This window comes from Callorhinus ursinus, unplaced genomic scaffold (genome assembly GCF_003265705.2).
Source record: "Callorhinus ursinus isolate GAN/ISIS: 27379988/994484 unplaced genomic scaffold, GSC_fseal_2.0 scaffold17, whole genome shotgun sequence".
Lineage (NCBI taxonomy): Eukaryota > Metazoa > Chordata > Mammalia > Carnivora > Otariidae > Callorhinus > Callorhinus ursinus.
The window spans coordinates 15,107,013-15,134,628 of NW_027397079.1; the positions used below are offsets into that span (position 1 = coordinate 15,107,013).

At 45.0% G+C, this 27,616-nt stretch overlaps 1 protein-coding gene across 3 annotated transcripts in view; it reads left to right on the top strand.

The window, feature by feature from the left end:
• The first annotated feature begins 7,593 nt into the window (after positions 1 to 7,593).
• The window catches only part of STOX2 (storkhead box 2), a 209,238-nt gene continuing 189,215 nt past the window's right edge, over positions 7,594 to 27,616 (top strand). For all 3 annotated transcript variants that reach the window (XM_073902292.1, XM_073902293.1, XM_073902294.1), the window contains exon 1: positions 7,594 to 8,387. In XM_073902292.1, coding sequence (XP_073758393.1) covers positions 8,036 to 8,387 — 352 coding nt within the window. In that variant the 5' untranslated portion in view covers positions 7,594 to 8,035. The remainder of the gene's footprint in view (positions 8,388 to 27,616) is intronic.

Sequence of the window (27,616 nt, forward strand, 5' to 3'; positions counted from 1 at the left end):
TGAATCATTAAGAGTAGCCAACTACATTTAACATTTTTCTAAATGCTTTTGTTAGTCACATTCCTAACATAATTAAGTGTAAAATGGCATTTTACACTTAATTATATAAAAATAATTACACTAATTCCATTTATAATTGAATGCCCAAAACAGATGATTTTGGAGTTCCACTTTTGGACAAATACAACATGAATTAGATCATTAAGCTTTCTCTTGTGAATGACTGTGTTTCTGCCTTTTAAAATGTTTTGATATCTGCATGTTTCAGATAGCAGTTATCTGATTAACCGTAGCATTTTCCTAGAACTGTCTATTTTTAGCTGGCCCTTCTCTTGCCTTTGGAGATCTGCCATATGCAGTGATATCGGTGGGGGGGGAGGGGGCTGTTTACTGGAGAACACGCACTTTGGGCAAGATGGCAGGGTCCTGACAGGTTGTAATTTCCACTGTTGGAGATCTCAGACACTGAGCACTCACTTCCTTATTTGGAGGACACATAATCAAGGCTAGAACTTGGCAATTATATTAAAAAAAAACAAACCCAACAGATAAGGAACTAGTTCCATTCCAGTGAGTAGGAGAAAATATACAAAAATTGTGTTTGCCTTATCATGTTGCCTTGTTATTAATATCGGCCATTTTTATTTCAATGCAATAGCGACAAGGTGTTATATATGTTCATCTGTATACTTATAAAATTAATAATGTATAGTATGTATTAGAGCAGCACTTTGCCATTTTTTTGTTTGTTTGTTTCCTCCCACACCAGAGCTTTTATGGGGAATACCATTTACATGAGGGATACGGCCCCTTGGGAATGCTAGTGAAATGCATAAATCCCAGCAAAGTAGTTTTAACTCCACCCTTTTCTTTCCTTATCTAAAAAGCCTTGTAGTTTGCAGAGGAATGAGAGTAAACTTATTGTTGGAGGAACTTTGAATCTACCCTAATTTAAAAATAAATAGAATGGAATCAATCCCAAACTGATACTCTATTGTTAATAATCAGTTTCTTTGACACACTTCCCAGTGATGGATACTTGCTCGTGGATCATATCCTTTAGTTTGGAAAGAGCTGTATGGAATACATGAATATCATACAATAAATATGTGCCTTTCAAGTGTTAGTTCAATATTACCTACTGACGGTCTGAAGTCTTATCTCATTCTCCATGTCACCCAATTAATGAACTACTCCTTTGTTTTATCCCCCGCCCTCTTTTCTGCTCCCGTGTGATACATACATGCTTCTACCATTACACCAAAAGGCATAATTTCATTTCAGGGAGATTATTTGTCTATCTCCTCTTACAAACTGTGAGTTCCCCCAAATAAAGACTAGGTCATATTTATTTTTCTGTGTCTAGAATTCAGCACATTGCCTAGAATACAATAAGTGTCTGCCATATGATTATTAATGAATGGGAACAAGATTTAGTAACTCTCGATCACTCCGAGTTAAAGCCTGAGGCCTGCATGCTAATGTTGTGGACATCCAGTATTATAAAACATTTCATGAAAAAGAAAACCCCACACTCATTTGGTGTGGCTGATGGAATTTTTGTTCAAATAAAAATGATTTTAGCATGAAATTTAGGGTGAATAAGGGTTTACAATAATAGGCAGGAAAGTTGTTAAATATTTTAATGGGGGAGAAAGTATTACTCTAGACTGGTTTCTACCCTTAACTGCTGCCAGGCACAACTATAGGAATTGAACATGAATGAACCACGAATAGAAATATAAGGCAAAGAAAAATATATTTTGTACCCTGCTCTTTGAAAACTGGTTTTGACTGGGCTGGGCTTCAGCCACTGTAATTGAGATGCCAAGACTGGTACCATATGCCAGCCAGAGTAAAGGGGAGGGGTCATGCCTGGGTGATTGTCAGCAAAGACATTATTCAGAAGCATCTCAAGAAACATCTAGATGAACCATCTTAATATTTAGGTTCTACGAATCTCTCAGTTATGGTGGCCATCTTAAATTTTGTCCTAGAAAAGATTAATTCTTTGGGGGAGAACTGAGTGAGGAATCAGAGTAGCATCTAGGAGAACTCTGAGCCACTTTGAAAAGTGTTTCAGGTAATAAAAAAGTCTTCCACGTAAGGAAGATCAATATAGGTCTTGACTAAGGTAAGACTCTTCGGTAGGTTGTTGGGAGAGGTGAAGCATGTGATATACTTTTGCAGTCTTTTCAATATCAATATCAGTATCAATATCAAATTAATTCTAAACCACAAAATATAGCTAATATCCTCAAGCAAATGATTCACACATGTTGGCTATGATAATAAGATGATCACTGACTCTTTGAAGAAGAGCAGAGGGGTCTTATAGTATAGTTGTCAACAGCACAGACTGTGTGGATTTGAATCCTGCCTTGGTGACTTAACAGCTGAGCCCCTGAGCATGTTGCTTAACATCTCTGTGGATCAGTTTCTCATCCGTAAATATAGAATAATAACAGTATCTACCCCATAGGGTTGTCATGTGGAATAAATGAATGACTATACATAAGGTACTTAGCATGGGATGAAATACATAGGAAGCACCATATAAATGTTAGTTATTTTTATTATTAATCTAGGATAAGCAGTTACAGACAAGTAATTCAGGTCATCAGTAATCAATTCTTTTCAGATACTAGGTAAGCATGTAGTTGTAAGGGTCAAACAAAATCATTAATACTGCATAAGTGGTGTGACCCAATTAAGGGTGTGGATTATCCTTGAAATAACTTTTTAAGAGGCTTTTTTAAAAAAGTTTATTTATTTATTTATTTTTAGTAATCTCTACACCTAACATGAGGCTTGAACTCATGACCCCAAGATCAAGAGTCACATGCTCTACCGATTGAACCAACCAGGTGCCCCCCCTTTTTAAAGTTTGTTTGTTTGTTTATTTCATTATGAGGCTTTTAATTAGACCCAGTGGTCACTCCATGGGTATAGACGTTCGGTGGAAATTCTGGACTCCTACTGCAGCAAGATTTTATTAAGTGGTTTGTGCAGATGCCATTGTTCCTGATACATTAATTGGTGCCTTCAATTTATTAGTCTAAATCCAACTACAACACTGGTGATATAAAAATAACATAGCAGCACTTCCTTTTTCTCTATATGAGTTGACTTTCCATTGGTACCACACTCAGGATGTCACTGAAATACGGTTTCCTGCCTGGATTCTTATACGTTGGAATTCATAAGAAGCATGCAGATACTGCGAGAGCCAACAGTGGTCCACTTATCTATTGCTTTGTAACCAATCACCCCAAAACTCTGTGATGAAAAATGGCTGCCACTTCATTTTATTTTTTTAATTTTTGTAAATTTTTTTAAAGATTTTATTTATTTGTGAGAGAGAGAGAGAGAGAGAGCACAAGCAGGGGGAGCAGGCTCCCCACTGAGCAGGGAGTCCGATGCGGGGCTCAATCCCAGGACCCTGGGATCATGACCTGAGCCCAAGGCAGACGCTTAGCTGACTGAGCCACCCAGGCGTCCCTGGCTGCCACTTTATTATGCTCACCATTCTGTGGGTCAGGCATTCAGGTAGGGCTCAGCGGGGATGGCTCACCTCTGCTACACTAAGTTGGAAGCTTCGGCTGAAGTGACTTAAGGACCCAGAGACGTCCTGATTGGAGTTCAGTCTGGGGACCCGGTTCTTCTATATTTGGTGTCAGTTGGGGCTAGAATGTCTCCTTTACTCACACGAGTAAAGTGTCTGGTTCCTGGGGCTGGGATGGCAAGCATGACTGGGAGTTGGCTGGCACTGCCCCCTCTCCCTCTGTACCCTCTTCATGTGGCTAGCTCAAGCATCCTCACAGCATGACGATCTCAGAGAAGTTGCACTTGTTACATGGTGTCTGGCTGGCTTCCAAGAGGTGGAAGTGAGACCTATGAAGCCATATGAAGCCAATAAGGTCTATGCCCAGAGCGGGTACAGCATCGATTCAGCTCTGTTCTCTTGGGCCAAGCAATAACAGGGCCTGGCCAGAGTCGAGGAGGTAGAGAGAGAGAGAGAGAGAGAGAGAGAGAGAGAGAGAGACTACCTCTTGATGAGGGAGTGGCAAAGCAGTGTTTAGAAAACACTGTTGGCCACCAACAGAAATTCCAAAGTGAAGGCCCTTAGGCTGGAACGCACGGCCCTGAGTGATGATTGTCTGAGCTTCTGTTATATCCCAGTGGACAATCAGCAATTGATAAGCCTGGGCAAGAGAAAGTTTAGCAACACCCTCTTTCCCACAAGAATGGCAGGCAGTTGACTGCAGGCAGTGGGGAGAAATGCTGACAAAGAGGTTCATTACAGTACTTTTTCATCCTGCACCAAATCCCACTCGATCTTGAACTTCAGGATTGAGACAACTGAGGCAAGTGTTCTCCCCAGGGTGTTGGAGTTGGCTTTGGGGGTTCCTTATTTGATTAACACTCAAATAGTTCTTCATTGTTTTTTCTGAGTGTTTTCAAGGAAATTGGTGCAAGCATTTCTTCTGAATGAAGTAGCACTAAGTCTATCTTGTGGGTTCTTAGTTCCCTTGGAGGCTGCAGTGAATGCTGAACAAGCATAAGCATGGGTTTTGGAGTCATAGGTCCGGTTGAAATTTTGGGTTGATTGGCTATTAGTTGTTTGACCTTGGGCAAATTACTTAACTTCTGTGAACTTCAGTTTTCTCAATGGGAAAATTGAAATAATAATTGTTCCTCCTTATTGAATTTTGCAAGAACGAGCATTTGATAAATGTTGAACACCCTTCCTTGGAAAATAACCAGGAAATCTTCATGCTATTTGGGTCAACATAAAGGTCTGGGAATACTGAATCTGGGGAAGGCAATAGGTGCTTGCCGAGTAATGTTTGCACCTTCAATTGGGGCTGGAGAAGGGGGCAAAGAGAGAGGAAGACAGAGGAAGAAAAGAAAGCTATATTCGTGGACAGATTTTGGCAAACTGACATGAAGCAGAAACAACTGAGTTCATGGATAACTGGGAACTGAGGGTTATTGAAAATGAAAATGTGTTGGGCTACTTATCTCAAAGGTATTATTGCCATTATGTTTATCCTCTGGAAAAAAAAATCACAATAATATCACCATATATAAAAGGTTCTTAGCACATTGCCTGGCATTTCATGAGTAATCATAAACAGCCCTAATGATGCTAATGAGGTTGATCATGCAGGTGATGACAATGGTAAGAATCGATTAAGTAGCTCCTCATATTAATTGCACTGAGTTCTGATGGTATAGACTCTCACGTGGCCCTACCTGTTCAGAGGATCAGTAGCGTTTTGTGTGTGTGTGTGTGAGTGTGTGAAGAGCTTGCTATCTGTATGTGAGAGGGAGCATTTATATTAGAAGGTGCCCTTTTAATTTGTCACATTATCGCAAACATCGTAAAAATGGAACCTTTTCATTGGTTCATTTTATTTTTTTTAAAAGATTTATTTATTTTGAGAGAGTGAGAGAGAGAGAGAGAGTACATGAGATGGGGGAGGGTCATAGGGAGAAGCAGGCTCCTTGCTGAGCAGGGAGCCCGATGCGGGACTCGATCCTGGGACTCCAGGATCATGACCTGAGCTGAAGGCAGTCGCTTAACCGACTGAGCCACCCAGGCGCCCTTCATTGGTTCATTTTAAATGTTGTGGTAATAGCTTCTAGGATGACCTCACATGATCCCTACCTCCTGGTCCTCATAGCTTTGTGTAATTCTCTCCCTTTGAGTTTGGGTTTGGCTTTAGTGAATCACTTCTAGCAAACAGTGCAGCAGAGGTGATAGGATGGCACCTCCAAGATTAGATTGTGATTTCCGAACTGGGTGATCTGAGGGAAGCCATCTAGCACGTTGTGAGCTACCTTACGTAGATGTTCATATTGTCAGGAACAGACTGGGTCTTCGGAGAGGGAGGAACTAAGGCCCAATCCAACCACGCTCAAGGAACTGAATCCTGCCAACAACGACGTGAGGGAGCTTGGCAGAGGATCCGCACCGAGCTGAGCCTTCAGATGAGACCATAGCCCTGGCTTGACTGCAACTTTACGAGAGACTTTGAGCTAGAGGCATCTGGTTGGACTGTGCCTGGATTCCTGACTCACAGAAAGTGTGAGATGATCAGTGTTTGTTGTTTTAAGGTGCTAAGTTTGGGGGTGATTTGTTACGCCACAGTAGATACCTACTACAAATGTCAAATATCATTTATTCAAGAGGCACCGTTGAAGGACTTCTTTTGAAAATTTTATCTGCCAGTTGTTGGTTGGTTAAATGGAACAGATGTGAGAGCACAGGGGTTGAGCCTTGGAGACAAACTGTCTAGGTTTAGATTACAGTTCTACCACTTCACGACTGGGGAACTAGGTAGAAAAATTACTTACATTATTTTAAATTTAGTTTATTTATTTGTCAGAGAGAGCGAGCGAGTGCACAAGCAGGGGGAGCAGCAGGCAGAGGGAGAAGCAGGATCCCCGCTGAGCAAGGAGCCCGATGCGGGACTCGATCCCAGGACCCTGGGATCATGACCTGAGCTGAAGGCAGACGCTTAACCTACTGAGCCACCCGGGCGTCCCAATTACTTACGTTCTTTTGCCTTAGTTTCCTCTTCCATAAAATGGGGGTGGTAATATCTATCTCAAAGGACTGTTGTAAGGATGAAAGACCTTTGCATACCATGAGCACTGAATACATTTTACACTATTATTATCATCAAGGGAGATTGCTGCCCAAGGAAGACAGTGACCCCTGGAGCTACACGTGGGAAGAGTATGCCCACAGGGCTCCTGCAGACATCTCAGGGCTGAACTCCTAAGGCTTGCATTTGGGAAAAGGGGCTTTCCTTTTGCAGATGCAAGGAGAGGGGAAACTTGAGTCTTACTCTTGACTAAAACATGGCCCTAAGACCTTTGAGCCTAAGTGAGTGTAGCTGAAGATGGAAAGCCTGTTGTTTCAAAGCTTCAAGCAATCTTTCCAGAGGTAGCTTTCTGAATATACTGTGCCTTTATGTATTCTAAGGAAACATTCTTTGTTCTGGGAAAATCATTCACATTGAGCATTAACCCCGAATGCTTCTTCTTATAGTCATCTCTTTAGATATATGACAACTATATATAGTTTTTCTCAATGAAAAATAAGCAAAACACAGTTTTGCACAGAAACAACCTTAACGAAGTTTTTTCTTTTCTTTTAAAGCATGATTGTTACCTTTCCTGGTCATATCCCTATCCTCTTCATCAAGGGAGTGTTGTGTAGATAACACGGGGAATTACTGGGTTTCTTCCGTAGCAGGCCCACAGTACATGATGGAGATATGACAAGGGAGTTCCACAAGAGTTTGGGAGGAGGGACTGATGACACGTTTTCGTGGTTTGACTCAGTTTTTTAAAAAAGCCACTTCCAAGGGCCCATCAACCAGTCAGCTCATCCACTTGTTCCAGCAGGAGGTAGGAGGTTGGAGGTGGGTGGGGGGTGGAGCGTGGGGAGGAGCGACACCCCGCTCGGGAATCCTTGCTTCCAAGTGTCGCCCTGCGTGCCCCCCCCCCCCCGCCCCCCAGGTCTCCCCTGGGCCCCGCCCCCTAAACGCCCCCCCCCCCCCCCCCGGCCTTCCGGGCCACCTCGAACACCCTCCACTTCGGACTCCTGGAGATTTCTCCGGCTAAGTCCAGCCAAGAGGGTTCCCGAGACGCGGCGCGAACTGCCCTCCTCCTCCCGCGTCTCCGCCCCCTGTCGGGGCCGCCGGGGGCCGAGGGAGGCGAGGGTGCCGCCGCTAGAAAATGAGCGGTGCCCGGAGGGTGGCCCGGAGCTGCAGGTAACGCGCGCCGGAGCTCGGGCGCGAGCGGGCTCCGCGCACGGTCCCCTTCCCGGCGCGGCGACCCTGGGGCCGCACGGGGCGTCCCGGGCGGCTGGGGCGCGGCCAGCCCCGGCGCGGGTGGGGGCACTAGCGCTCCCCGCCTGTCGCGCAGCGACGTTCCGGCGGCTGTTCCCGGGAGCGGCGGGAGGCGGCGGCGGCGGGGAGCCGGGGCCGCGCGGCGGGGGCACCGGCTGCTTCAGAAGATGGAGAAGTTTCTGCAGATCGCGCCTCACTCTCTGGCCATCGTCCTGGGCCCGGCCGAGGGGCCAACGGCGGAGAGGTCCGGGGCCGCCCAGCCCGCGCCCCCGGCCCAGCCCCGCCAGCTCGCCCGGCACCACATCGGCTACGAGATCTTCGCCGACTTCAAAGCCGAGAACATGCAGCACTTCTGGAACAAGAAGGTCACGGCCGCCGTGGCTGAGACCTTCTTCCTGGGCTGGATCGACGAGCAGATCCTGCTGATCCAGGGCAAGGAGGAGCATCTGGAGGCGCTGCGCGAGGGCTGGACGCGCCGGGCGCTGCGGCCGCCCTCGGGCTTCCACATCCGCTGCCTCGGTGAGTCCGGCCGCCGTCCGCCCCGTCCCGCCCCGAGCCCGCGCCCGGCCCCGCGACGGGGACGGCCGGCTTCCCCGGGCGCCCCGCGCCTTCCTCCGCCTCCGAGCCCCGGCCGGGGGAGGGGCCGGCGGGCGTCCGCGAGCGCGGGATTGGGGGAACTTTCTGGTATCTAAAACCGGGATTCGTACCTTCCAGCCCCCCCCCCCCCTCCACCCCGGCCCGCCCGCCGGAGCCTCCCTGGCAGCGCGGGCCGCGCGCTCCAGTGGGGCGGTGCCTGGGGCCGGCCAGGTAGGCGGCGGCGCGGCGGCGGCGCGGGAGGCTCGGCGGTCCGCGGCCGCTCACGGGTCTGCCCGGCTCACGCTTTCCGCGCTGCCCCGATCGGGCCGGGGTGGCGTGCGATCGCGAGAGAAGTCAGGAGAGGATTCTGGTAGCATCAGGTAGCGACGGGCTCCGCCGCGCGGGCAGTTCAGGTGCGCGGCCGCCCCCGCTCCGTCCCCCGACGTCCTTTCGGCGGGCGACGACCCTGCCCCTCCGCGCGGCTCCCCGCCGCCGTTTGCGTGGGGGGGGGGGCGCGTCCCGCGGCGCTGGGACACGGTGGGTGTCGTGCGCCGGCTTTTCTGGGCCAGACCGAGCTGTGGATTTCGTTTTAAATGTCTTGCCTCCGGTACATCTTTCTTTAGTTTTGTGTGTTTGAAGGGAAGAAGGGACACGAGGAAATCAGGGGGAAGTCTGATTCTCAACAAAAGAACAGTGTACGGGGGAAGAGAGCTGGATAGGTGATAGTCGCTGTGCGCTTCCAATGTTGCCTGACTTGCTGTGTGTTTTTTTTTTTCTTTTTTAATTGCACTCCTATATTCTAACTCCAGATTGCATCTCTTTTAGAATATACTTTTTAGTTTTGCACCTTGGGCCCAGTGGTTAAAAACGTAAATGGTAAATAGTAGTGCTTAATGCAATGATTTTAAGAAAGAAAGCATTCTTTCTCGTACCACGGTTTAGAAATTCTTTCAAGACGTTTTGGGGGGAGGTCAAAAGTTCAAATGCTAAAAGACTGTAAAGCCGCCTTTTTCGTTGCCCACTGTTGGTATACTGCTTTCCTCTGACGGATTAGTTTATACCTGCTCATGGGTCTTCCTGTATGCCTATCGCAAATCTATAGCATTTTTTATTTAGTGGTATTTTGTCTGTTTTTGTATAGCAGAAATCTTGACAAAGCTTCCTTTCGATTGAGTGGACAAAAAATCCAGGAAGGCTTGCATCGTGTGTGTTTTGTAACCCGTGCCAAATTTCAAAAGGTGCTTTAATTTTTTTTTTCTTTAGCAAAAAACCGTAGTGGACTACCTGTAATTAAGCTGCCTTAGTAAAGGGGCCAAGGTTAATGCCTCTGAAACTTGATCTGCTCTTGTATGTAGGGCTGCAACACATCAGGAAGCAGGGATATATGCAGTTATTTTTATGCCCTGTATAGATGACAGCATTTTAATAGTTTTCTTTTAAACTCGACTTCATTCTTAGTTTTCCCTTTTCATTTTCAAAAATCTCAAACATATAAAGGTAACATACTTCAAAAATCTTATATTGAATTCCCATGTACCCATCATCCAACTTTGAAATATATTAGGACATGGCCAATCGTATTTTGCCTCCACCCTTGTTCCCTACCTAATGCCATTTTGAAATCCCAGACATTGTATCAATAGCATTTGACTGGTAAATATTTCAGTTCACAGTTTTTTTTTTTTTTTTCAGCAGAATTTGTAAACTCATAGGAATTGGGGATCCGTTCTATTAACCAAAGAGAAATATTTTAGCAATTTGAAAGCTTCCAAATTGCTGTCGTTGATTGACCTTTGTCCTGACCTGGCTGGGTAGCCTGAGCGGTCTTAAGCTGACTGGGGGGTGGGGGGTGGGGGTTAGCCGCTGCATTGCTCAGCTCCGCTGGGGCACACAGTACCATGATGGGGAGCATCAGGTAAAGGAGCAGAGTGAGGTCTGCTGGGATCCAAGTGGCCACTTTCTTTTGAGCTGCTTTGGGGCTTCAGAATTTCTGCTGGAATTCCAATTGCATTTCAGTAATGACTGTAAAATGCTGAATTGTTGGGAGAGAGTTGATCTGCTCTAAGAATTCTCTGTGGGAGCCTCGGTGTCTGTTGCAGGATCGAAGGTGCAAGCAATTCCAAATGAGTTTTGCCTGTTAAGTCCAAAAGCATGTGGTTCTAACCAACTGTAAAATTTCAGGTGGCAGTTGGACAATGAGGAGGTGATTACGGATTCAACAAGAAGCGGGGGAAATAAGCAAGTCAAAGGAGAAGTTTTGATTTGGAATAGTCACATTCTCTCCTTAGAAGTGACCTGCTCTGGGCACGTAGAAAAAAAGTTCAGACTTTGGATTTCCAGGACCCTTCAAAGGGACATGTGTGCTCAGGAAAGTAGGGATGTTTCAAAATTGTGCTGTATATTTTGAGTAAATCATGGTAAGTTAAATCCCATACGTGTTTATTGAGTGTGTACTAATTGCATTCTCTATGTCTCTCCCGAGTCTTTTTGGGGGGAGACTCCCACAAAACTGGGCAGTGCTTTGAAGGGAGCAAGGAGCGGCTCCTTCTGCCTTGTGAGAGGTTTCCCAGAGATGAGGCTTGAGCTAGACCATGTGCAAATGTGGGGCGCAAGGGGTTCATTAGAACACGACAACTTTCCTACGCGGGCAAGAGCATGAGCAGAGTTACCAGGTTGGGGAGCTCATGACATGTTTGGAAACTGGCTGGTTTGGGTGGCTGGGGAGAAGGGTGTGATCCAATAATTCGAAAGGCGGCTAGGCCCAGATGTAACGATGTAGAAGCTGCTGGTGGCTTTTGAGCAGGGAGAGGGGTGACATATTTGATTGTTGTATAAGGAGAATTCTGGGGCCAGTGGGAGTGGTGGATGGCACTGGGAGGGGATTAGACACAGGAGCGCCAGCTCAGTCCTTGGACACAGTTGTGGGGAGAGGTGATGAGAGCTGTATTAGGTGGTCACTCTCTAAGGTGCATCCCATGGTCAAGGGTTATTTCCTTAAAGAAGATACCATCTTAGCTGGGTTGTGTCTGGAGGGCTTTCCAGCCCCATCTCCTAACCCACCAGCCTTTGGCCTTTGTGTGGAGCCCAAATGCTCCTCCTCCTGGGGCTCATGGGGTTTTCCTACCCTCAGCCTCAGATCCTGCGGTCAATGCCATAGGGCCTCCTGACTTCGTATGTCAGGGGGCATGGGTTAGTTCTCTGTCCCTGCCAGTGGCTCTTTGTATTTTCCCAGTTTAACCTTTGATAGTCAAATACTTAGCTCCAAATATGTCATATGCTTTTTAGACTTTAAATCAGAACTTGTATTTTATATTACAAAGTTGTTTAGAACTTATGGGCATCAAGATTTTATTATATTTCAAAATCTTTATCGGTTCTCTCAAAAGGAGTTGCTCTCTTAAGGTGGTTTCTCCAAGTAGTAAAATTTTAGGACAGAATTGTGTTTTTTCTTTTTTCTTTTTCTTTTTTTTTTTTTAGAGAGGGAGGTCGGGAGGGGCAGAGGCAGAGGGAGAGAAAGAATCATAAGCAGGCTCCGTGCTGAGTGTGGAGCCCGTTGTGGGGGCTTGATCTTACCACCCTGACATCATCACCTGAGCCGAAATGAAGAGTCAGACGCTTAACTGACTGAGCCACCCAAGCACTCCCAGAATAGTTTATTTTTATTTTTTTGTTTTGTTTTTAATATATTCTCCTGGGGCACCTGGCTGGCTCAGTTGGTAGAGCATGTGACTCTTAATCTTGGGGTCATGAGTTTGAGCCCCATGTTGAGGGTAGAGTTTATTTAAAAAAACAACAGGGGCACCTGGGTGGCTCAGTCGGTTAAGTGACCGCCTCTTGATTTTGGCTCAGGTTGTGATCTGGGTTGTGCGATGGAGCCCCTGCATCCAGCTCCAGGCTCAGTGTGGAGTCTGCACCTCCCTCTCCCTCTGCTTCACCCTGCTCTCACTCTCGCTTTCAAATAAATAAATAAATAAAATCTTTAAACAACAACAAAACCAAAACCGAACAAAAAACATATTCTCCAAAAAAGTTTGCATAGACTCCCCCAGAAGTTTCTTGTGTTTATTTAAGTCAACTTAAAATTGAATAGTATTCATCGACGGATGGTTGGGATTGATTCATGAGTGTTATGAAGCTTTTTGAAGGAGAGATGCTGATTCATTCAACAACTGGAACACCTCCCACTTTCTAGGGTCTGTTCTGGGAATGGAGGTGGAGCATGGGTCAGACAAGGACAAAAGTCCTTGTACTTTCGGAGGTTCCATTCTAGTGGGGCAGCAGACATTTCAAAAATTTGACAAAGAAAGAAGTTCACGGAGTTCCAAGTGCTGTAAAATTTCTGCACGTGATGGGCTAAAGAGTGATGAGGAGAGGTGGGATAATAATCGCCATTTATCGGTCATTTGTTATTGTCTAAGTGCTTTATTATAGTAGGCACATGGTGTTACATTAGTTTCAGGTGTGGGACAGAGTGATTCAACAGGTCTGTATGCTTTGCCCTGCTCATCACAAACGTAGCTATCATCTGTCCCCATCCAACACGAGTCCCCGGCCATGGACTGCATTCCCTGGGCTGTGCCTCTCATCCCATATTGCGCCCCTAACTGGAAGCCTGAACCTCCCATCCCCCTCCACCCATTTTGCCCTCTTTGGCGACCACCAGTTTGTTCTTGGTATTCATGGGTCTGTTTCTGCTTTTTGCTTGTTTGCTAATTTGTTTGTTTTGATTCCACGTATAAGTGAAATCATATAGGATTTTGCTTTCTCTGTCTTATTAATTAATCCTTAAGACAGCTATCCCATGTAGGTATCATTATTTTACCCGTTTTACAAATGAAGAACTGAGACACAGAGAAAACAAGTACTTCTCCAAGGACACCTAGTTCAGTAAGAGAAAGAGCTAGAATCTGGATCCAGACGGTGGGTTTTGTCTTGCCCTGTGTTCTCCTTTTCTCTTTTTCCCTTCCCTTCCTTTCCCTTTGGTCACATTGTCCTCACCAAAATTTCCTTCCAAGACACACACACACCCTCCCAACAACTTAGGGGACCAGGCGGCCCAGCGGCAACTGGGTTGGCCAGAAGGGGCTACGTCCTCCTTTTCTCTTCAACAACACAACGGAAAAGAGAAACCAATGTCGCCCAAGACGCTCATGTTTGAGCTTCTTTTGGGCCAAACGGGTCGGTTCATTACTTTGTGTGGTTAATGATCTTTCCGAAGGGCTGAGGCAGAGGAGAGCGGCTGCCTCCCTTTCTGCCTCGAAGCTAGTGCCATCCCCCCGCCCCCGTGTGTGGAGGGACTGCTCTGTAATAACATCTCCTTCGTGTAGCACTTGACTGGCCATCAGTCCGCCAACAATGGAAGAGCCCATGGAAAGCAGCTTGACGTGTTAGAGCAACGGGAAAGAGCCAGCGAGGCTGGGGCTGGTTGAACCAGCAGAAGAGTGGAAATAGAAGGCGGGACAGGAGGTGAGGTCAGACGGGCTGGCGGCCTCCAGGCCACGTGGGGCCTCCTGGGATTTTATTGTGTGCGCACGAGGCACTGAACATCCAGTAAGTCTAGAGCACTGGGTTGGGGGTCTGCAGAATATCCAGAGAAGTTTCAGAGACGGGCCTCACGCTTAGAGAACCTTACCTTTCATATTAAAAATCTCAGGATGAAGGCTAAAATGGCGAATGGTGATGCATTTCTGGTTTTATTAATTTCTGGCTGGTCATAAAAAATATTTTTATGAATGACCTCACTCTGGCTCAGAGATATTTTCAGTAGAGATGTGTCAGTTTCATTGTGATAAAGCATTTAGAATGAACTTCTGAGACTCACAGGCTCACTGTGATAACTGGGGGACTTGGCGGAGATTTGTAAATTTTACCCTGAGCACATGTTTATCTCCCTCCTGCATTAAGAGGTAAATTTGCCAGTTATCCCCAAGTTCTTTTTAAAGGAGCATAAAACTGAAAGGTGTGTGTCTGTGTCTCTTGTTCCGGAGTGAAAGCACTCAGGTGCTTTGGGGTAAAAATCCAGAGAGGTCTGTTGTATACAAACTACTTGCTACAAATCATTTTAAAGGTTTCATCCTGCTTAAAGTATCTCACACAGTGATGTGTATGAGGGGGGCTTTACCATAGTCCCTTGAAGTTTGGAGATGTACTTGAGTCATTATTCTGCTCAGTTCATGCATTTGTGAAGTCTTGAACCCTTCCATTCTGTATTATAGTTGTAAACATAATATAATCGCAGACTTGTATTTTACTTTTTTTTTTAGATTTTATTTATTCATTTGTCAGAGAGAGAGAGAGAGAGAGAGAGAGAGAGAGAGAGTGAAGGCATAAGCAGGGGGAAGTGGCAGGCAGAGAGAGAAGCAGACTCCCTGCTGAGCAAGGAGCCTGATGCGGGACTCGATCCCAGGACCCTGGGATCATGACCCGAGCTGAAGGCAGACGCTTAACCAACTGAGCCACGCAGGCATCCCTGTTTTTTACTTTTTAAATGAATGATCTGGTTTATCTGAATGAGGAGGTTAAATAGATGTATTGATAAGGTATAAGCTGTGAATATAATCTATTAATATATAAGTATTAGATACATGCATACATAGAAACAAATTGATCTTTAAGAAGATCCTGTGCCAAGGACTTTTTAATAAACTTTAATCACATTGGCATCAGAGGGTGTTTAAAGCAGCTTTTGATATTTTGCTATCAATAGGTCTTTTTTTTTGAGAGAGAGAGAGAGAGAGGGAGAGAGAGAAAGCAAGTGTGAGCAGGGTGGGGGTAGGGGCAGAGGGAGAGAGAGATATCCGAGCAGGCTCCATGCCCAGTGCAGAGCCCAGTGCGGGGCTTGATCTCACGACCCTGAGATCATCCGAAATCAGGAGTCGGATGCCTAACCGAGCCACCCAGGCGCCCCACAGTCAATCTCTCTTAATAGAGAACAGTTAATGAGGACGTTGTCAAGGACCAGAACTAGAAGCATCTCTGAAGAATTTGATAAGTGATTTAGGTAAAGAGGATCCATCAGAGTCGTTTTGGGGTAGAGATGAAGGTAAACCCTCGTAGGAGGGCAGAGCCAGCTAATGAGAAGGTCCCCAGGGTGGTGGTGGACAGCACGTGGAACAGAGCGGGTCTTACGACGTTTTTATGATGTTAACAATATGAAAGCATACCTCTGTGCTGTCAGTTTTACTCTTAAGACACAAGTAAACACAATAAAATTCCTCTCTTTTTTCAATGTCTTGCGAAGGCCCTAAAATATAATTTTCTAAAGTGAGGGCCCCTCTGTTGATGCAAAATGACTTGTCTCTGAAACCAGGATGTCACCTGCTCCTTTCCCAGTACCAAACACGTGGGGAGCATATAAAGACCCTCAGTTTGCTGAATGCGGGCTGACTAGTCGTCTGTCCAAAGTAATCATCTTCTCAAGAATCTAGGGGTCACTGGAGGTCCCTAAAGGCTTACTGATGTCTTCAAGGGGTGCAGTGCAGTCTGGTGGGATTTCATCTTCTTACCACCTGAGATTACTGCAGCCTGTGTCCTCACAGTCAGCCTGGGGCGCTGAGATGCTGGCTGTAAGGATAGGAAGCTGCCAGGCTTCTGCTTTGTTCCTTCCTGGGGGAGGTTGCTGTCTCTTAGCATTCTTCTGTGGCTGCCAGGCTTTCTCCAAAGCTGTGTCAGGAACCACCCCCGCCGCTGACTTTCCCTCCAGGGTGTAAAGCAAGTTTTCCTTTCACACCTTTGCAGCAAAAGATTATGATTACATCTCTGCCTTTCTAAATAGTTTTCTCTCCCCCAGATTTTTTCTGGAAACTAAAGTTCCCCTTAGGTCTCCATTTATAGGACAATAGAGCTCAGGGCCTGCTCTTCTAAGGAACTTTATCTTCAGAAATTCCAGGCTCTGGCCCCCCCCCCCCACCGCCCCATCCCCACCATGCCACCCTTGAAAGTGACCTTCATGAGTCCTAGAGAGTTTTCTGACTCCTTCATGCTGGGAAAGAGGGGGAGAACTGTCTACATATTTGACCCCTTGGAGGGTTGATAGGATTCTCAAGACAAAATTTATGCCTTTGGCTCTTGCCGGTTTCAGATGCGTTCTATGCAGGGGAGGGGCGTGCGGCTCCAAGCCCCCTATCAGCGGAGGGGGCTGCATGTCCACCCCAAGCTGTCAGCGTTTGCAGCTACTCCCACACCAATTCTCAGTTCCTTCCCTCTTTGACTTCAGACTGGTGCAGCTGTGCTTTATTCATCAAGTCACAGACCCGCCAGGCTCCCAGCTCAGTTTCCTAATCCTTCCTGCTTGCTTGGCGGTGGCCCATGGTGGGAGGATGGAGCCGGGAAGAGCTGCTCCCGAGCAGTGTGGGATGGAGCGTGTGTGTGAGGGAGAGGCTGGGAGTGTGGAGGAAGGCACGGGTCCACGGCTGACACGTGCACAGTGCTAGGGGGAAGGCCAACGAAGAGGGGAAGCCAGGGCACAGGGATCACAGGGAGGCACTGAAGACCGTCTGGTGCAGGGGAGGTGCAGGACGGTTTCACATTGGACGGCGTTGCTGTGAAGCGGGTCCACCTCTTGGAAGTCGTCTTGTCCCTGTCGGAGAGGGCGGGATGGGGCCCGAGCTCTGTGCATTCTCTTTGCCAGTCTCGCCCAGGCCTGAAGTTGCTCATGGGCTGAAATGTGCGGGCCTGTGGTAGAGGGCTTTTCCCCCCCGTGCTGTGGGAAGAGCACTGTCCAGGCTGAACAATTCACCTTGGCCCTTTCCCTTAAATCTCTGCTTCTGGTCAACCAGCCAGACACTTCTGGACTCCTCCTGAGGCAGAAAAGGATGATACGGCTCCATGAGCACTGCCATCCTTCTGGAAAGAAATCCCAACTCTTCAGCTCATTGATTATGTATGTTGCAATCTCATATTCCCCGTATTCACCCGGATCCTCAAACCTGCTCCCTCCAAAATGCCCTCTGGCCCCCTAGCTTCTGATGGCCTCTCCATTCCCCATCGGTCCTTCTCCTTCGGTCTTGCCCAGCGTGGGGAGACTTGGAAAGGCTGCTTAGCTTTGGAGTTAACACAGAATCTCCGGAGAGATGAACGATTGGTGGTCAGTGGGGGACTTTGTGACCAGCACAATTTGTCTGGGCTGATCACTTTCCTTTCTTCAGAGTCTGGTTATTTATTTGTTTAGAAAAATAAGAAAGAGGCTTTAAGTTAGTAACCGTGAAGTGCTAATGTGGAGGAAAGGAATCAGTACTTCAGAAACCAGGTCTCTGAATGCTCCCAGACAGTGAACGCTACATTAACATCTTCTACTCTTTCCTGTATCTTTACCGTTTCCTCTTACGCTGCAGAAAGAGCATTCTAGAACACAATCTTTATGCCATATGCTCCTTCATTTTATTAAATGTTTACTGGTTCTACTTCGAGAGTTGGTAACTGAGTTGGGAATTGTTCCAAGCTCTTTGATACGTTGTCTCATTTAATCCTTATAGAGGTAGTGCTCACGTTATTTCTGTTTCGTGGAAGAGAATACTGAGGTTCAGAGAGTAACCTTGTGTGAACAAACAATCTCAAATTCAACTAAGTAAACTGATCCCGAAGTCTGAGCTGTCAACCTTTTTAAAACTGGTTGTCATTTCTTTCTTTCTTCTTCTTCTTTTTAATCAGACCATTTTAATTTATTGAACCTTGGCTTTGTCCGGGGATCAGCGGAGCTCATAACCAAGTCCACCTTAGCAGAATGTCAGATTACCCTGCAATTATTTCCTAGCTCATGAGTGTGGAGTCGGAATTGATGTCCTCAGCAACTGGGAGAATCTCCAGATTGGCTTCCTGACTCCGGACTAAGTAGGGACCGTTTCGATGGAGAGAGCCTCGTGGCAGCCCCGGGTCTCTCCACTTCCGGTACAACAGTCAGAAAATCTTTTGTGTCCTTGGAGAAGAGACTCACAGAGATTTAGATTACTCTCAGAGACTTGAAAGATTCAGGATGGAAATTTCTGTCTCATCCCCATTTAACTCTGAAGTATGACAGGCGCAGAATGACAGAGCATCGTAAGCTTAATGAAATAGTGACTAATAGCCCAGCTCCACATCTGGGTCTGGTCTTATTGTAGTATATCCGTACAGCCATCAGCACAGTGACCCCCAACTGATAAGTACATCTAGTTTGTAAACGTTTCCAAATACAAACTGGTATACATAAAAAATTTCCACGTACAAAATGGATACATACATATGCACACACATATATAATAAGATTAAAACAAAGTATGTGCAACCATGATCCAATTTAAGAATTACGTGTTGTAAGAACAGCTTGTAGCATCTTTGCACTTTTCTTCCATGGTGTCTTCTTCTCTCTCCGCAAGAGATGAGAATTATCCTGAAATTTCTGTTACTCCTTCCCTTGGTTTTCTTTTGTAAGTTCACCAGCTATGTGTTCATTCCTGTTTTGAACTTCGTATGAGTGGAGTCATACAGCAAAACTGATGGTCATTTCTGCTGGATGCAGGTTTTGGCTTCGTTCACTATCACTGAGAATTTTACTTCTCTCGTACTTGAATGTGAAACAAAGTAGTCTCGTCTGGATTATGATTTGTGAAACGTCCTTAAACCATACAACAGTACCTCACCAAATAGGTTGAAGCAGAGGCCTAACGACAGTGGTGTGGTCTTGATATTTAAAATGCAGGGTCAGGGGATAGCCAACACATACCTTTATTGTTAACTTTTGCCTTTCATATGCATATAAATACACACATAATTATATATTTATCCATATACGTCTAGGAATTTGAAGCCGACTCCACGCTGAGTGTGGAGCCCGATGCGGGGCTCGATCTCACGATCCTGAGACCGTGATCTCGGTCGAAACCAAGAGTCAGACACTTAACCGACTGCGCCACCCAGGCACGCCAAGTCCTCTTGTGAATTCTTTTTTTTTTTTTTTTAATGTAGGCTCCATGCCCAGCATTTTAATCTTTTGTATCCTTCTGCTTTAGCGTGTGTTTTATAAGCAAGATAGAGTTAACGTTTGAATCTTAACTCAAGGTGAAGAGTATTTGTCTTTTAGGTATATTGAACCATTAACCGTATTGCACTAACTGATAACGTTTGTTCTTGTTTGGAACTTTTCCGATTATCTGGAAGGCCCTACAATATCAGCTTTTCATAAATCATTTGCTTTGTGCTGGAGTGGTACAATGTGACCCTCAAGTCCTCACTCGCCAGTTTTTCAAATGAACAATTAAGTCCCTTCTTTGGTGTTTTCTTTTTGACCTTGTAACTAGAACAACGGTTTGCAAACCTGATTATTCTATAGATTAGTGAGCCCGGAATTCTCCACCATCACAGAGTGAAAGAAAACCACAGCTGCTACCTTGCATTTCCCGGGAGGGAGCCAGTGTAGATGCGAGTTGGTAAGACAGTGCTGACTGGGACTAGAGGCAGTTGGTGATGCTCCCGCTTGACCAGGCCTCAGAGCAGGGAAGGGGGTGGAGGGTGCATGGGCAGTGGCCCCCATTTATCCTAAAGAGGCTACGTCAGTGTCATTTGGAAACTAGATATTTTGTTTTGTTTTTTTGTTCATACTGTGCAAGTATCTTGTATCCAGTATTCAAAGGCAGAAAAGTGAGGGACGTTGGCATTGTTCTGAGTTCAACTGGCTCACACAGCAGGCATCGCTCTCTGGCATTTTCTGCCAAGAGGTTTCCAGATGTTACAAGCAAGCACCCACTCTCTGGTCCAGGCCCAGCGTGTGTGGAGCGTCCTGCTATTCTCCTGGGGCACAGTTTTGGTGGTTGTCACTCTCCTCTGCTATTGTAAAGCTTCCATGTTTTTCATGTGGAAGAGATTGATTTATGTTTGAAACTACTTATGCCAAATCAAGGAATAAAGACAAGAAAGAGACTGGAAGCTTCTTGTCATGGAAGCAAGTCTTCAGCTTGGGGGAGCCCACAAAGACAAGATCAGATGGAATTGGCTGGTGGCGTTAACTCCGTCTGTGTGACTAATGATAAAAGGTTTCCTGTACAGAAAAGGTTTAATCTGATGATTTTTTTCCCCTTCTTTCTTTAAAAAAATGAGCATTTATATATATAAACGGAAGAAACGAGGCTCAGAAAACTCCAAAATGTCTTTCTTTTCTTTTTTTTAAAGATTTTATTTATTTGAGAGAGAGAGAGAGAGAGAGCACAAGCAGGGGGAAGGGCAGAGGGAGAAGCAGGCTCCCCCACTGAGCAAGGAGCCCGATGCGGGGCTTGATCCCGGGACCCTGGGGTCATGACCTGAGCCGAAGGCAGACGCTTAACCAACTGAGCCACCCAGGTGCCCCAAATGTCTTTGTGTTCTTAAAGTAATACCAGTTTCTTTTGTTCTGAGGTAGGTGACCGCTCCTTCCGAAGTGGCCCGAAGTAAGAAAGCCTGGATTCCTTCAAGTCTGGCTCTGTGTCGCTTCACTTGTACTGAAAATGGAAAAGCAAATTTAGCCAGCTAATTTACATGTAATTTGAATAAACTGTTTTAAAATTTATATGGACTGAAACTGATGATTAGTTGATAAAGTCACATCGTGCATAATGCCTTTTAATGTGTCTACACTTTTTATACGACTTTAGATCTGAAAAAAAAAGGAAGCTTTGTTGAAATAAGCATTACATTGCTGTCATGATTCCCCCCCCTTCCTTTAAAATTTCTGGAAATTTATTAGTAGAAGAGGGAGGGATCATTTACATGCTAACAGAATGTGAATTGAAGTTATTTCTAAAGAGCAGTTTGATGTGAATTGGTGAGTTCACATAATTTCAGTGACTGGAAGTTTGCCTCCTCTGTTAGGATGTCAATCTGTGTTGGCCATTCTGAGGGTCAAGAGTATGACCTATTCAGAAAATGCTTCTACTTCCAAGGAGAGGGATTTAGAGTACGTGCAATTGTCAGAGAGACTGTGAGTCCCTTTCTCTAAGCCCTGACCCTGGGTACTCCAAAGTTCTGAGGATTTGAGCATGTGCCCTCAAATGAGTGAATGAAGTCTTCTGTAACATTACTAACATATTTAATTTCCTGAGTAGGTGGGTCATAGTGCCAAGTTTGTCCTCATGCCAAAAAGATTATTCAGGCATTTCAGTTAAGATACTGCCTTCTCAAGTCACAAAAGTTGACATGATCACCATTTATACAATCAGTTTAAAAGAACTGGCATTTGTATTCTACTTGCTTATATTAACAGTTTCACTGTGAATGTGTCTTTCCCATTAGATTGTAACTTCTTTGTGGAGACGGTAAACTTCAGTTTTTATGTCCCAGTCTAATTCTCCATGTAATGTGGATTTAGAAGTATAACATAAGTATACTTATAGGTATAGTTAATGCTAACCGGCTGCTGGTGGCAATTTCTTAAAGTCCCATTTGATAAAATAGTTAAGCAAGGAGGCCATTAAATAGCCTATGTAATAGGCCTTTGGTAGCCTATGTAAACAGATTAAATCCAAAGTCAACTAGATTTTCTTAAATCTGAGAAAATGGAACTCAAGAACAACTATCGTAACAGCTGAATAAATTTTCCCAAGTAAGGCAAAAATTTAAATTATAACTAATTAAGTAATTTCTTTGCTTTGCTTCCAGGTCTTCTCTATAAATACTTCTGCTCTACCAGGACACCCCCAACCCCTTTTTGGTTTTGGTGGTGCCCAACTGGAATTGTTTGCGCAAATAAATTTTTTAAAAATGTAATGTGTCTCAATTTATCTTTTTATAGATTTTAACATTGGGGAAAAGATGACTCAGGTCTGGTAAGGGCAAGATAAATCTGATAATCTTAATATATTGCCAGTGGTAGTGAAAAAGAATTTTTTTTGGAAAGCATCTTGTCAGTATGTATTGAAAAGACATCTAAATATTCACATAGTTTGACGTGGTAATTCTACCTTGAGGACTATGTCTAAGGTAGTAATCCAAACTATAGAGAGCTATATGTAGGAAGCTGTTCGTTATACCATTTTTTTAAAGATTTTATTTATTTGAGAGAGTGCGCGAGTAGGGGGGAGGGGCAGAGGGAGAGGGAGAAGCAGACTCCCCTCTGAGCAGGGGACTCCATCCCAGGACCCTGGGACCATGACCTGAGCCGAGGGCAGACACTTAACCGACTGAGCCACCCAGCTGTCCTCATTATACAATTTTTAAGAAAGACTGATTGTGGGGCACCTGGGTGGCTCGGTTGGTCGAGCATCCTACTCTTGATTTTAGCTCAGCTTGTGATCTTAGGGTCCTGAGGTCAAGGCCAACCCGCCCCCCACCCCGTGAGGCTCTGAGCTCGATTTGGAGTCTGCTTGAGATTCTCTCTCTCCCTGTCCGCCCCTCCCCCTGCTTGGAGTGCACGCGCTCTCCCTCTCTTTAAATCAATAAAATCTTAAAAAAAAAAAAGAAAAGAAGGAAAGATTGTAAGTAACCTAAATATCATGAGTAGAAAGCAAGTCATAGTTCTGCATACTGGATGAATACTATATAACTGTTCACATGTCTGTGGTGGTAATGGAACCACATGGAAAATGTCTATGCTACATAGTTTATGTGAAAGTGTGTGTGATATTTCATAGCAATACAAATCAGAACAAAAATCTCAAACCAGGTGCATAAGAAAAAAGGGGAAAAATAACAATAAATACCAGGTACTGAATAATGACTATGTTTTGGGCACAGTGCCAAGTACATTTTCTCCCTGAATTTTTATACATGGTCTTTGATGCACCCATTTTATGGATGAGGGAACTGAGCTTTGAGAGATTGGATAACCTTGCTCAACCATGTTAAGTGATGGGACCAGGTCTGGGCCCAGGTCTGTGGGACCCAAAATTTGTGCTTGAAACTGGTGACTCACAAAGTTGACTGTGCATCATGGAACTTTAAATAACTAAATGAATTAATAAATGAATAAATACTGTATGGCTTAACCTCAGATCTGCTGGATCAGGATTACCAGCCAGACAGCCAGGAGCCTGTATTTCTAACACACAAGGCGGGTACCATGGCCAGTCCGTGGCCAGCATTTAGGACCCTCTGCAAATTCCGGTTGCTGTGTAAAAAAACACACTGAATATTAATTTGTGAATATTAATAGTGGTTGAATTTAGGTAAATAGGATTAAGCGTGATTCTGTTTTTTTTCCCCTCCATTTTTCAGATTTTCTTCAGGGAGAAATGATGTTACTTTGAGTATAAACACTTAATGAGGACAGTGTTGAATAAAATACTTCATTTAAATAGTCCCTTTTTGGAGAGAGGATATTATATGGTGCTTCTTTTTAAAAGTCCATTCCAAGAGTGCACAAGTGAGAGAAATGGAATGCTGTCCAAAAGAGGCATAATTTTAGCAAGATACTACAAAATATATGATGATTACAGTTATAACAGCACATATTAAATTTGTTTGCATTGTAAGAGTGCCTTAGAAAATACGAGCTGGACTATAGATTTAAAAAAATAAGTTAGGTGGTATGTTAATTATAGTTTAACTAGAAAAGAAAATAAGGAAATTGGATAATTGGACAAAGCCCCAGAGAAACTGGTCTGTTTAGCATTTTGACAAGCAAGAGAGAAGACTGGGATCATGGAATATTTTTGTTGTCAAGCAAAGGGAAAGGGTTCTTTTTCTGATAGTTGGGAGGAAGGGGTGTGAAAGGAGATCATAATTTTACAGGAAATAATGGGCTTTATTGTTAATGTGCAAACACGTGACAGTCGCGTTGGGGAGGTCAACACAGGGCCTTTTTCATCGGTCCCTGTGACACCGAGAACTGCCACGTTGGGTCACCCTGAGGCAGGAATAACAACAAGGAACCTTAAATAAGAGGAAAGCAATGCTGACAAGTTTCTGTTGTTTGGGAGGACAGAGGAAGATGTCAGAACGAGACAAGTCCTTTGTGCATATCCTAAAGAGTATTCAAAAAGTGATATTGATATTTTCGTATTTATTAGAAGACATGAAATGATCAAAACGTTTGCTTACACGAAGGGGGCCCCCGAGTAGCCTCAGCCTCCAGGGTGTAAGTTCAAGGTCTTCTTCACTTTGCAGGCCTGGCCAGTCTTCAGAATTCCTGGGGTACATTCGGAAGATCATAAATAATTGCATGAGTTATAAGTCATGTGTGGATTCATAAATGTATATTGTAAAGAATAAGGTGCATATTGTATATATATATTTATAAATATTTTATTTTAGAGAGTGCATGCGTGAGCACATGAGTGGGGGTGGGGGGAGCAGAGAGAGAGAGAAGCAGACTCCCCACTAAGTGTGGAGCCCGACGTGGGGCTCCATCTCAGCAACCTGAGATCATGGCCTGAGCCAAAATCAAGAGTCAGGTACTTGACCGACTGAGCCACCCTGGCGCCCCAAATATTGTATATATTTTTAAAAGCTGAGTAATGATGTTATTTAGCCTTAATCATGAAAACCTTATTTAAAAAAATGGCAGTTTTTTTTTTTTTTTCCCTTTGGAGCACTGACTTCTACACAAGAGATGGGATGGAACTGGGACAGATAACCAGAAATCCACCAAGACTGCGAAAGTTTTATATTAAGTCACCCCTTAACTGAAAAGAAAAAAAGTCCCCGTTAAAGATAGTCTCATGTAAACCAGATTTTTACGTCGGTCCCAACTTTGTTGGAGAGGAAGGGGAGAAGGAATTCCAGATGATGTCCTTGTCCAATATGAAGGCAAATGCCGGATGGGCTGACTTGATGATGGCTCAGTGGAAGCTACTGAATCTCCAGTGTCGCCAGAGGTCCAGCATGGCTTTTGCTGTCTGCTGTGGTCGTTGGAATCGTGTTCACCTGCTCTGGGTGCCATGGATCCCTGAAGCCATGAGAGAAGAAAATGAAGTCTGTCCTGTATTTTCAAGGGAGGAGACCACCACTAGCGCTTTGAAAGGTAGTGAACTGAACCAGAAGAAAAATCCTATTTTGGGGGCTGAATTAGGAAACAGCGGCCTCCAAAGCTGCTCAGTAATCCAGGAGACCTCAATCCACTGATTAGGGGGGGTATTCGCCTCCAAACGCGCGTGCTCAACACCGGATGGTGCACCTTGCTTTGTAAGCCCTTGAATGCTGAACCCAGGGTCTGTCCTCTGCTGGGTTGTCAGAGGGAAATGTGCTCACCGGATTTGTGAGTAAAAAGACATAGTAGCTCTATTTGGGGAAAAGCTCTGAATACACAGAAATGGATACTTCGAGGGATAAAGCCCCAACATTATAGTTCATGCCTTTAGAGCTGATTTTAAAAATTAAAGGCACCTTTTGATTTCTTTTTATTTAAAAAATTATTTATTTATTTGAGAGAGAGGGAGAGCGAGCAGGGGGCGGGGCAGAGGGAGAGGAAGAGCAGTGAGGGGCAGGATCCCAGGACCCCAAGGTCACGACCCAACCTGCAACCAAGAGTCAGACGCTCAACCGACTGAGCCACCCAGGCGTCCCTCACCTTTTAATTTTTTTAAAATTTGAGGACATCCTCCAGGCTTCCTGTAAGTGATTTTTAAGAAGTTCGATCACATCTAGTCCGTCTGCTGGGTGAATCCAGGTAATGTACTCTTGGTGGTAAGTCACACCTGTGAGCTTTTGAGGGGAGACCTTTCCTGAAGTTCTTGAGAAGAGCTCTAAGAGGACGAAGATCCCTTGGAAAAGGGAGCTGATTCAGGTGTCAGACAGACTTTACAGATTACTGGGGTGGTCTCCTTATTTGTATTAAAACAGGCTTTCCCAGGCATGAGCTTGTGTCTCTCAATTACATACATTAGCTGGGCTGGTTTTCTCCTTCACTTCGGAGTATGAGAACAGGCAGGACACTTGGATGACGACGTGACTGTCATTGTCCTTGCAGGGAGCAAGCATCCTCAACAGTCTTTAAAAACATCCCGTGATGAAGAAAAATATGTGTTATTTCAAGGTTATTATAAATATCTTTCTTTGAAAATACCATTGCTGTGACATTTTGCATTGATATGTTTAATTTTGAAACACCCAGTACAATTAAAAGAGAGCGGGAGATTTTTATGTTTACCTGAAGGAGGATGGCTGTGAAATCTTGCCATGGTCAGTCACAGGTGGGAAGGTCAACTTCTTTCTCCATTTCACTCCCTAGCTTTAGGGTTATGGTTTTGTTCCTGTGTGAACTGCCTCTGGAAGAGAAGATGTGAGGGTTATGCTCTTAAACAGGGTACAAATAGTCTAGAAACAGCTTTACAATATAGTTGAGTGGGCGGCTCAGTTGGTGAAGCGTCTGCCCTCGGCTCAGGTCATGATCCTGGGGTCCTGGGATCGAGCCCCGCATCGGGCTCCTGGCTCAGCGGGGAGTCTTTGAGGTGTGTTCCAGGTGCACAGTTAATAAAGTCTGAAAACTCCAGGTTATTTTTATTTTGTTACTAAAACAGTGTCCAGGAGACTGACACCTGCCTGTCCTTATTATGTCCCTCACTTTCTGTTTTTTACCTTAGTCCCTATTATTAGGGTCCTATCTGGGAAGGAGGTAGATTACGGTCCCTTAACACCTTTTCCTGCCCTGTGTGGAGAGGCTTTGGGGGTACAGCGAGCCATCCCCATTGCTGTCTGGGTTGGGTGGACGCAAGGCTTTGTCGGGTGATACACCGGAGTGTGCGTCAAGAACCCTAGGTAGGTGGGGGTTCTCATCCCTGCTTTGAATTTGCCAGCTGTGGGGTCTTGGACGAGTCCCTGTTCTATTGGAGTATTAAAGGAAGTAAAAAAAATACAAGTGTAGCCATCTGTTCTTTTATCCCTTCCTCTTTTTTGTTTTTTAAAAAGATTTTATTTATTTATTCATGAGAGACAGAGAGAGAGAGGCAGAGGGAGAAGCAGGTTCCCAAGGAGCAGGGAGCCCGACGCAGGGCTCGATCCCAGGACCCCGGGATCATGACCCGAGCCGAAGGCAGGTGCTCAACCATCTGAGCCACCCAGGCCTTTCCTGTTGGTTTACTTACTTTTTTGGTCTGTCTGCATATTTATACCTAACAGTGTCTCACTGGGTTCTGGATCTTGCAAAGGGTTGAATTTTTCATCCTTGGTTTCCGAGTATGCGGATTAAATAACCAGCTGTCGGTATAGTAAAATTTGGCCAATTCCAGTTGTGGTTTTTGAGAAGCTCAAGGTAACTACAAAACTAGAAGTTACAAAAAAAAAAAAAAAAAAAA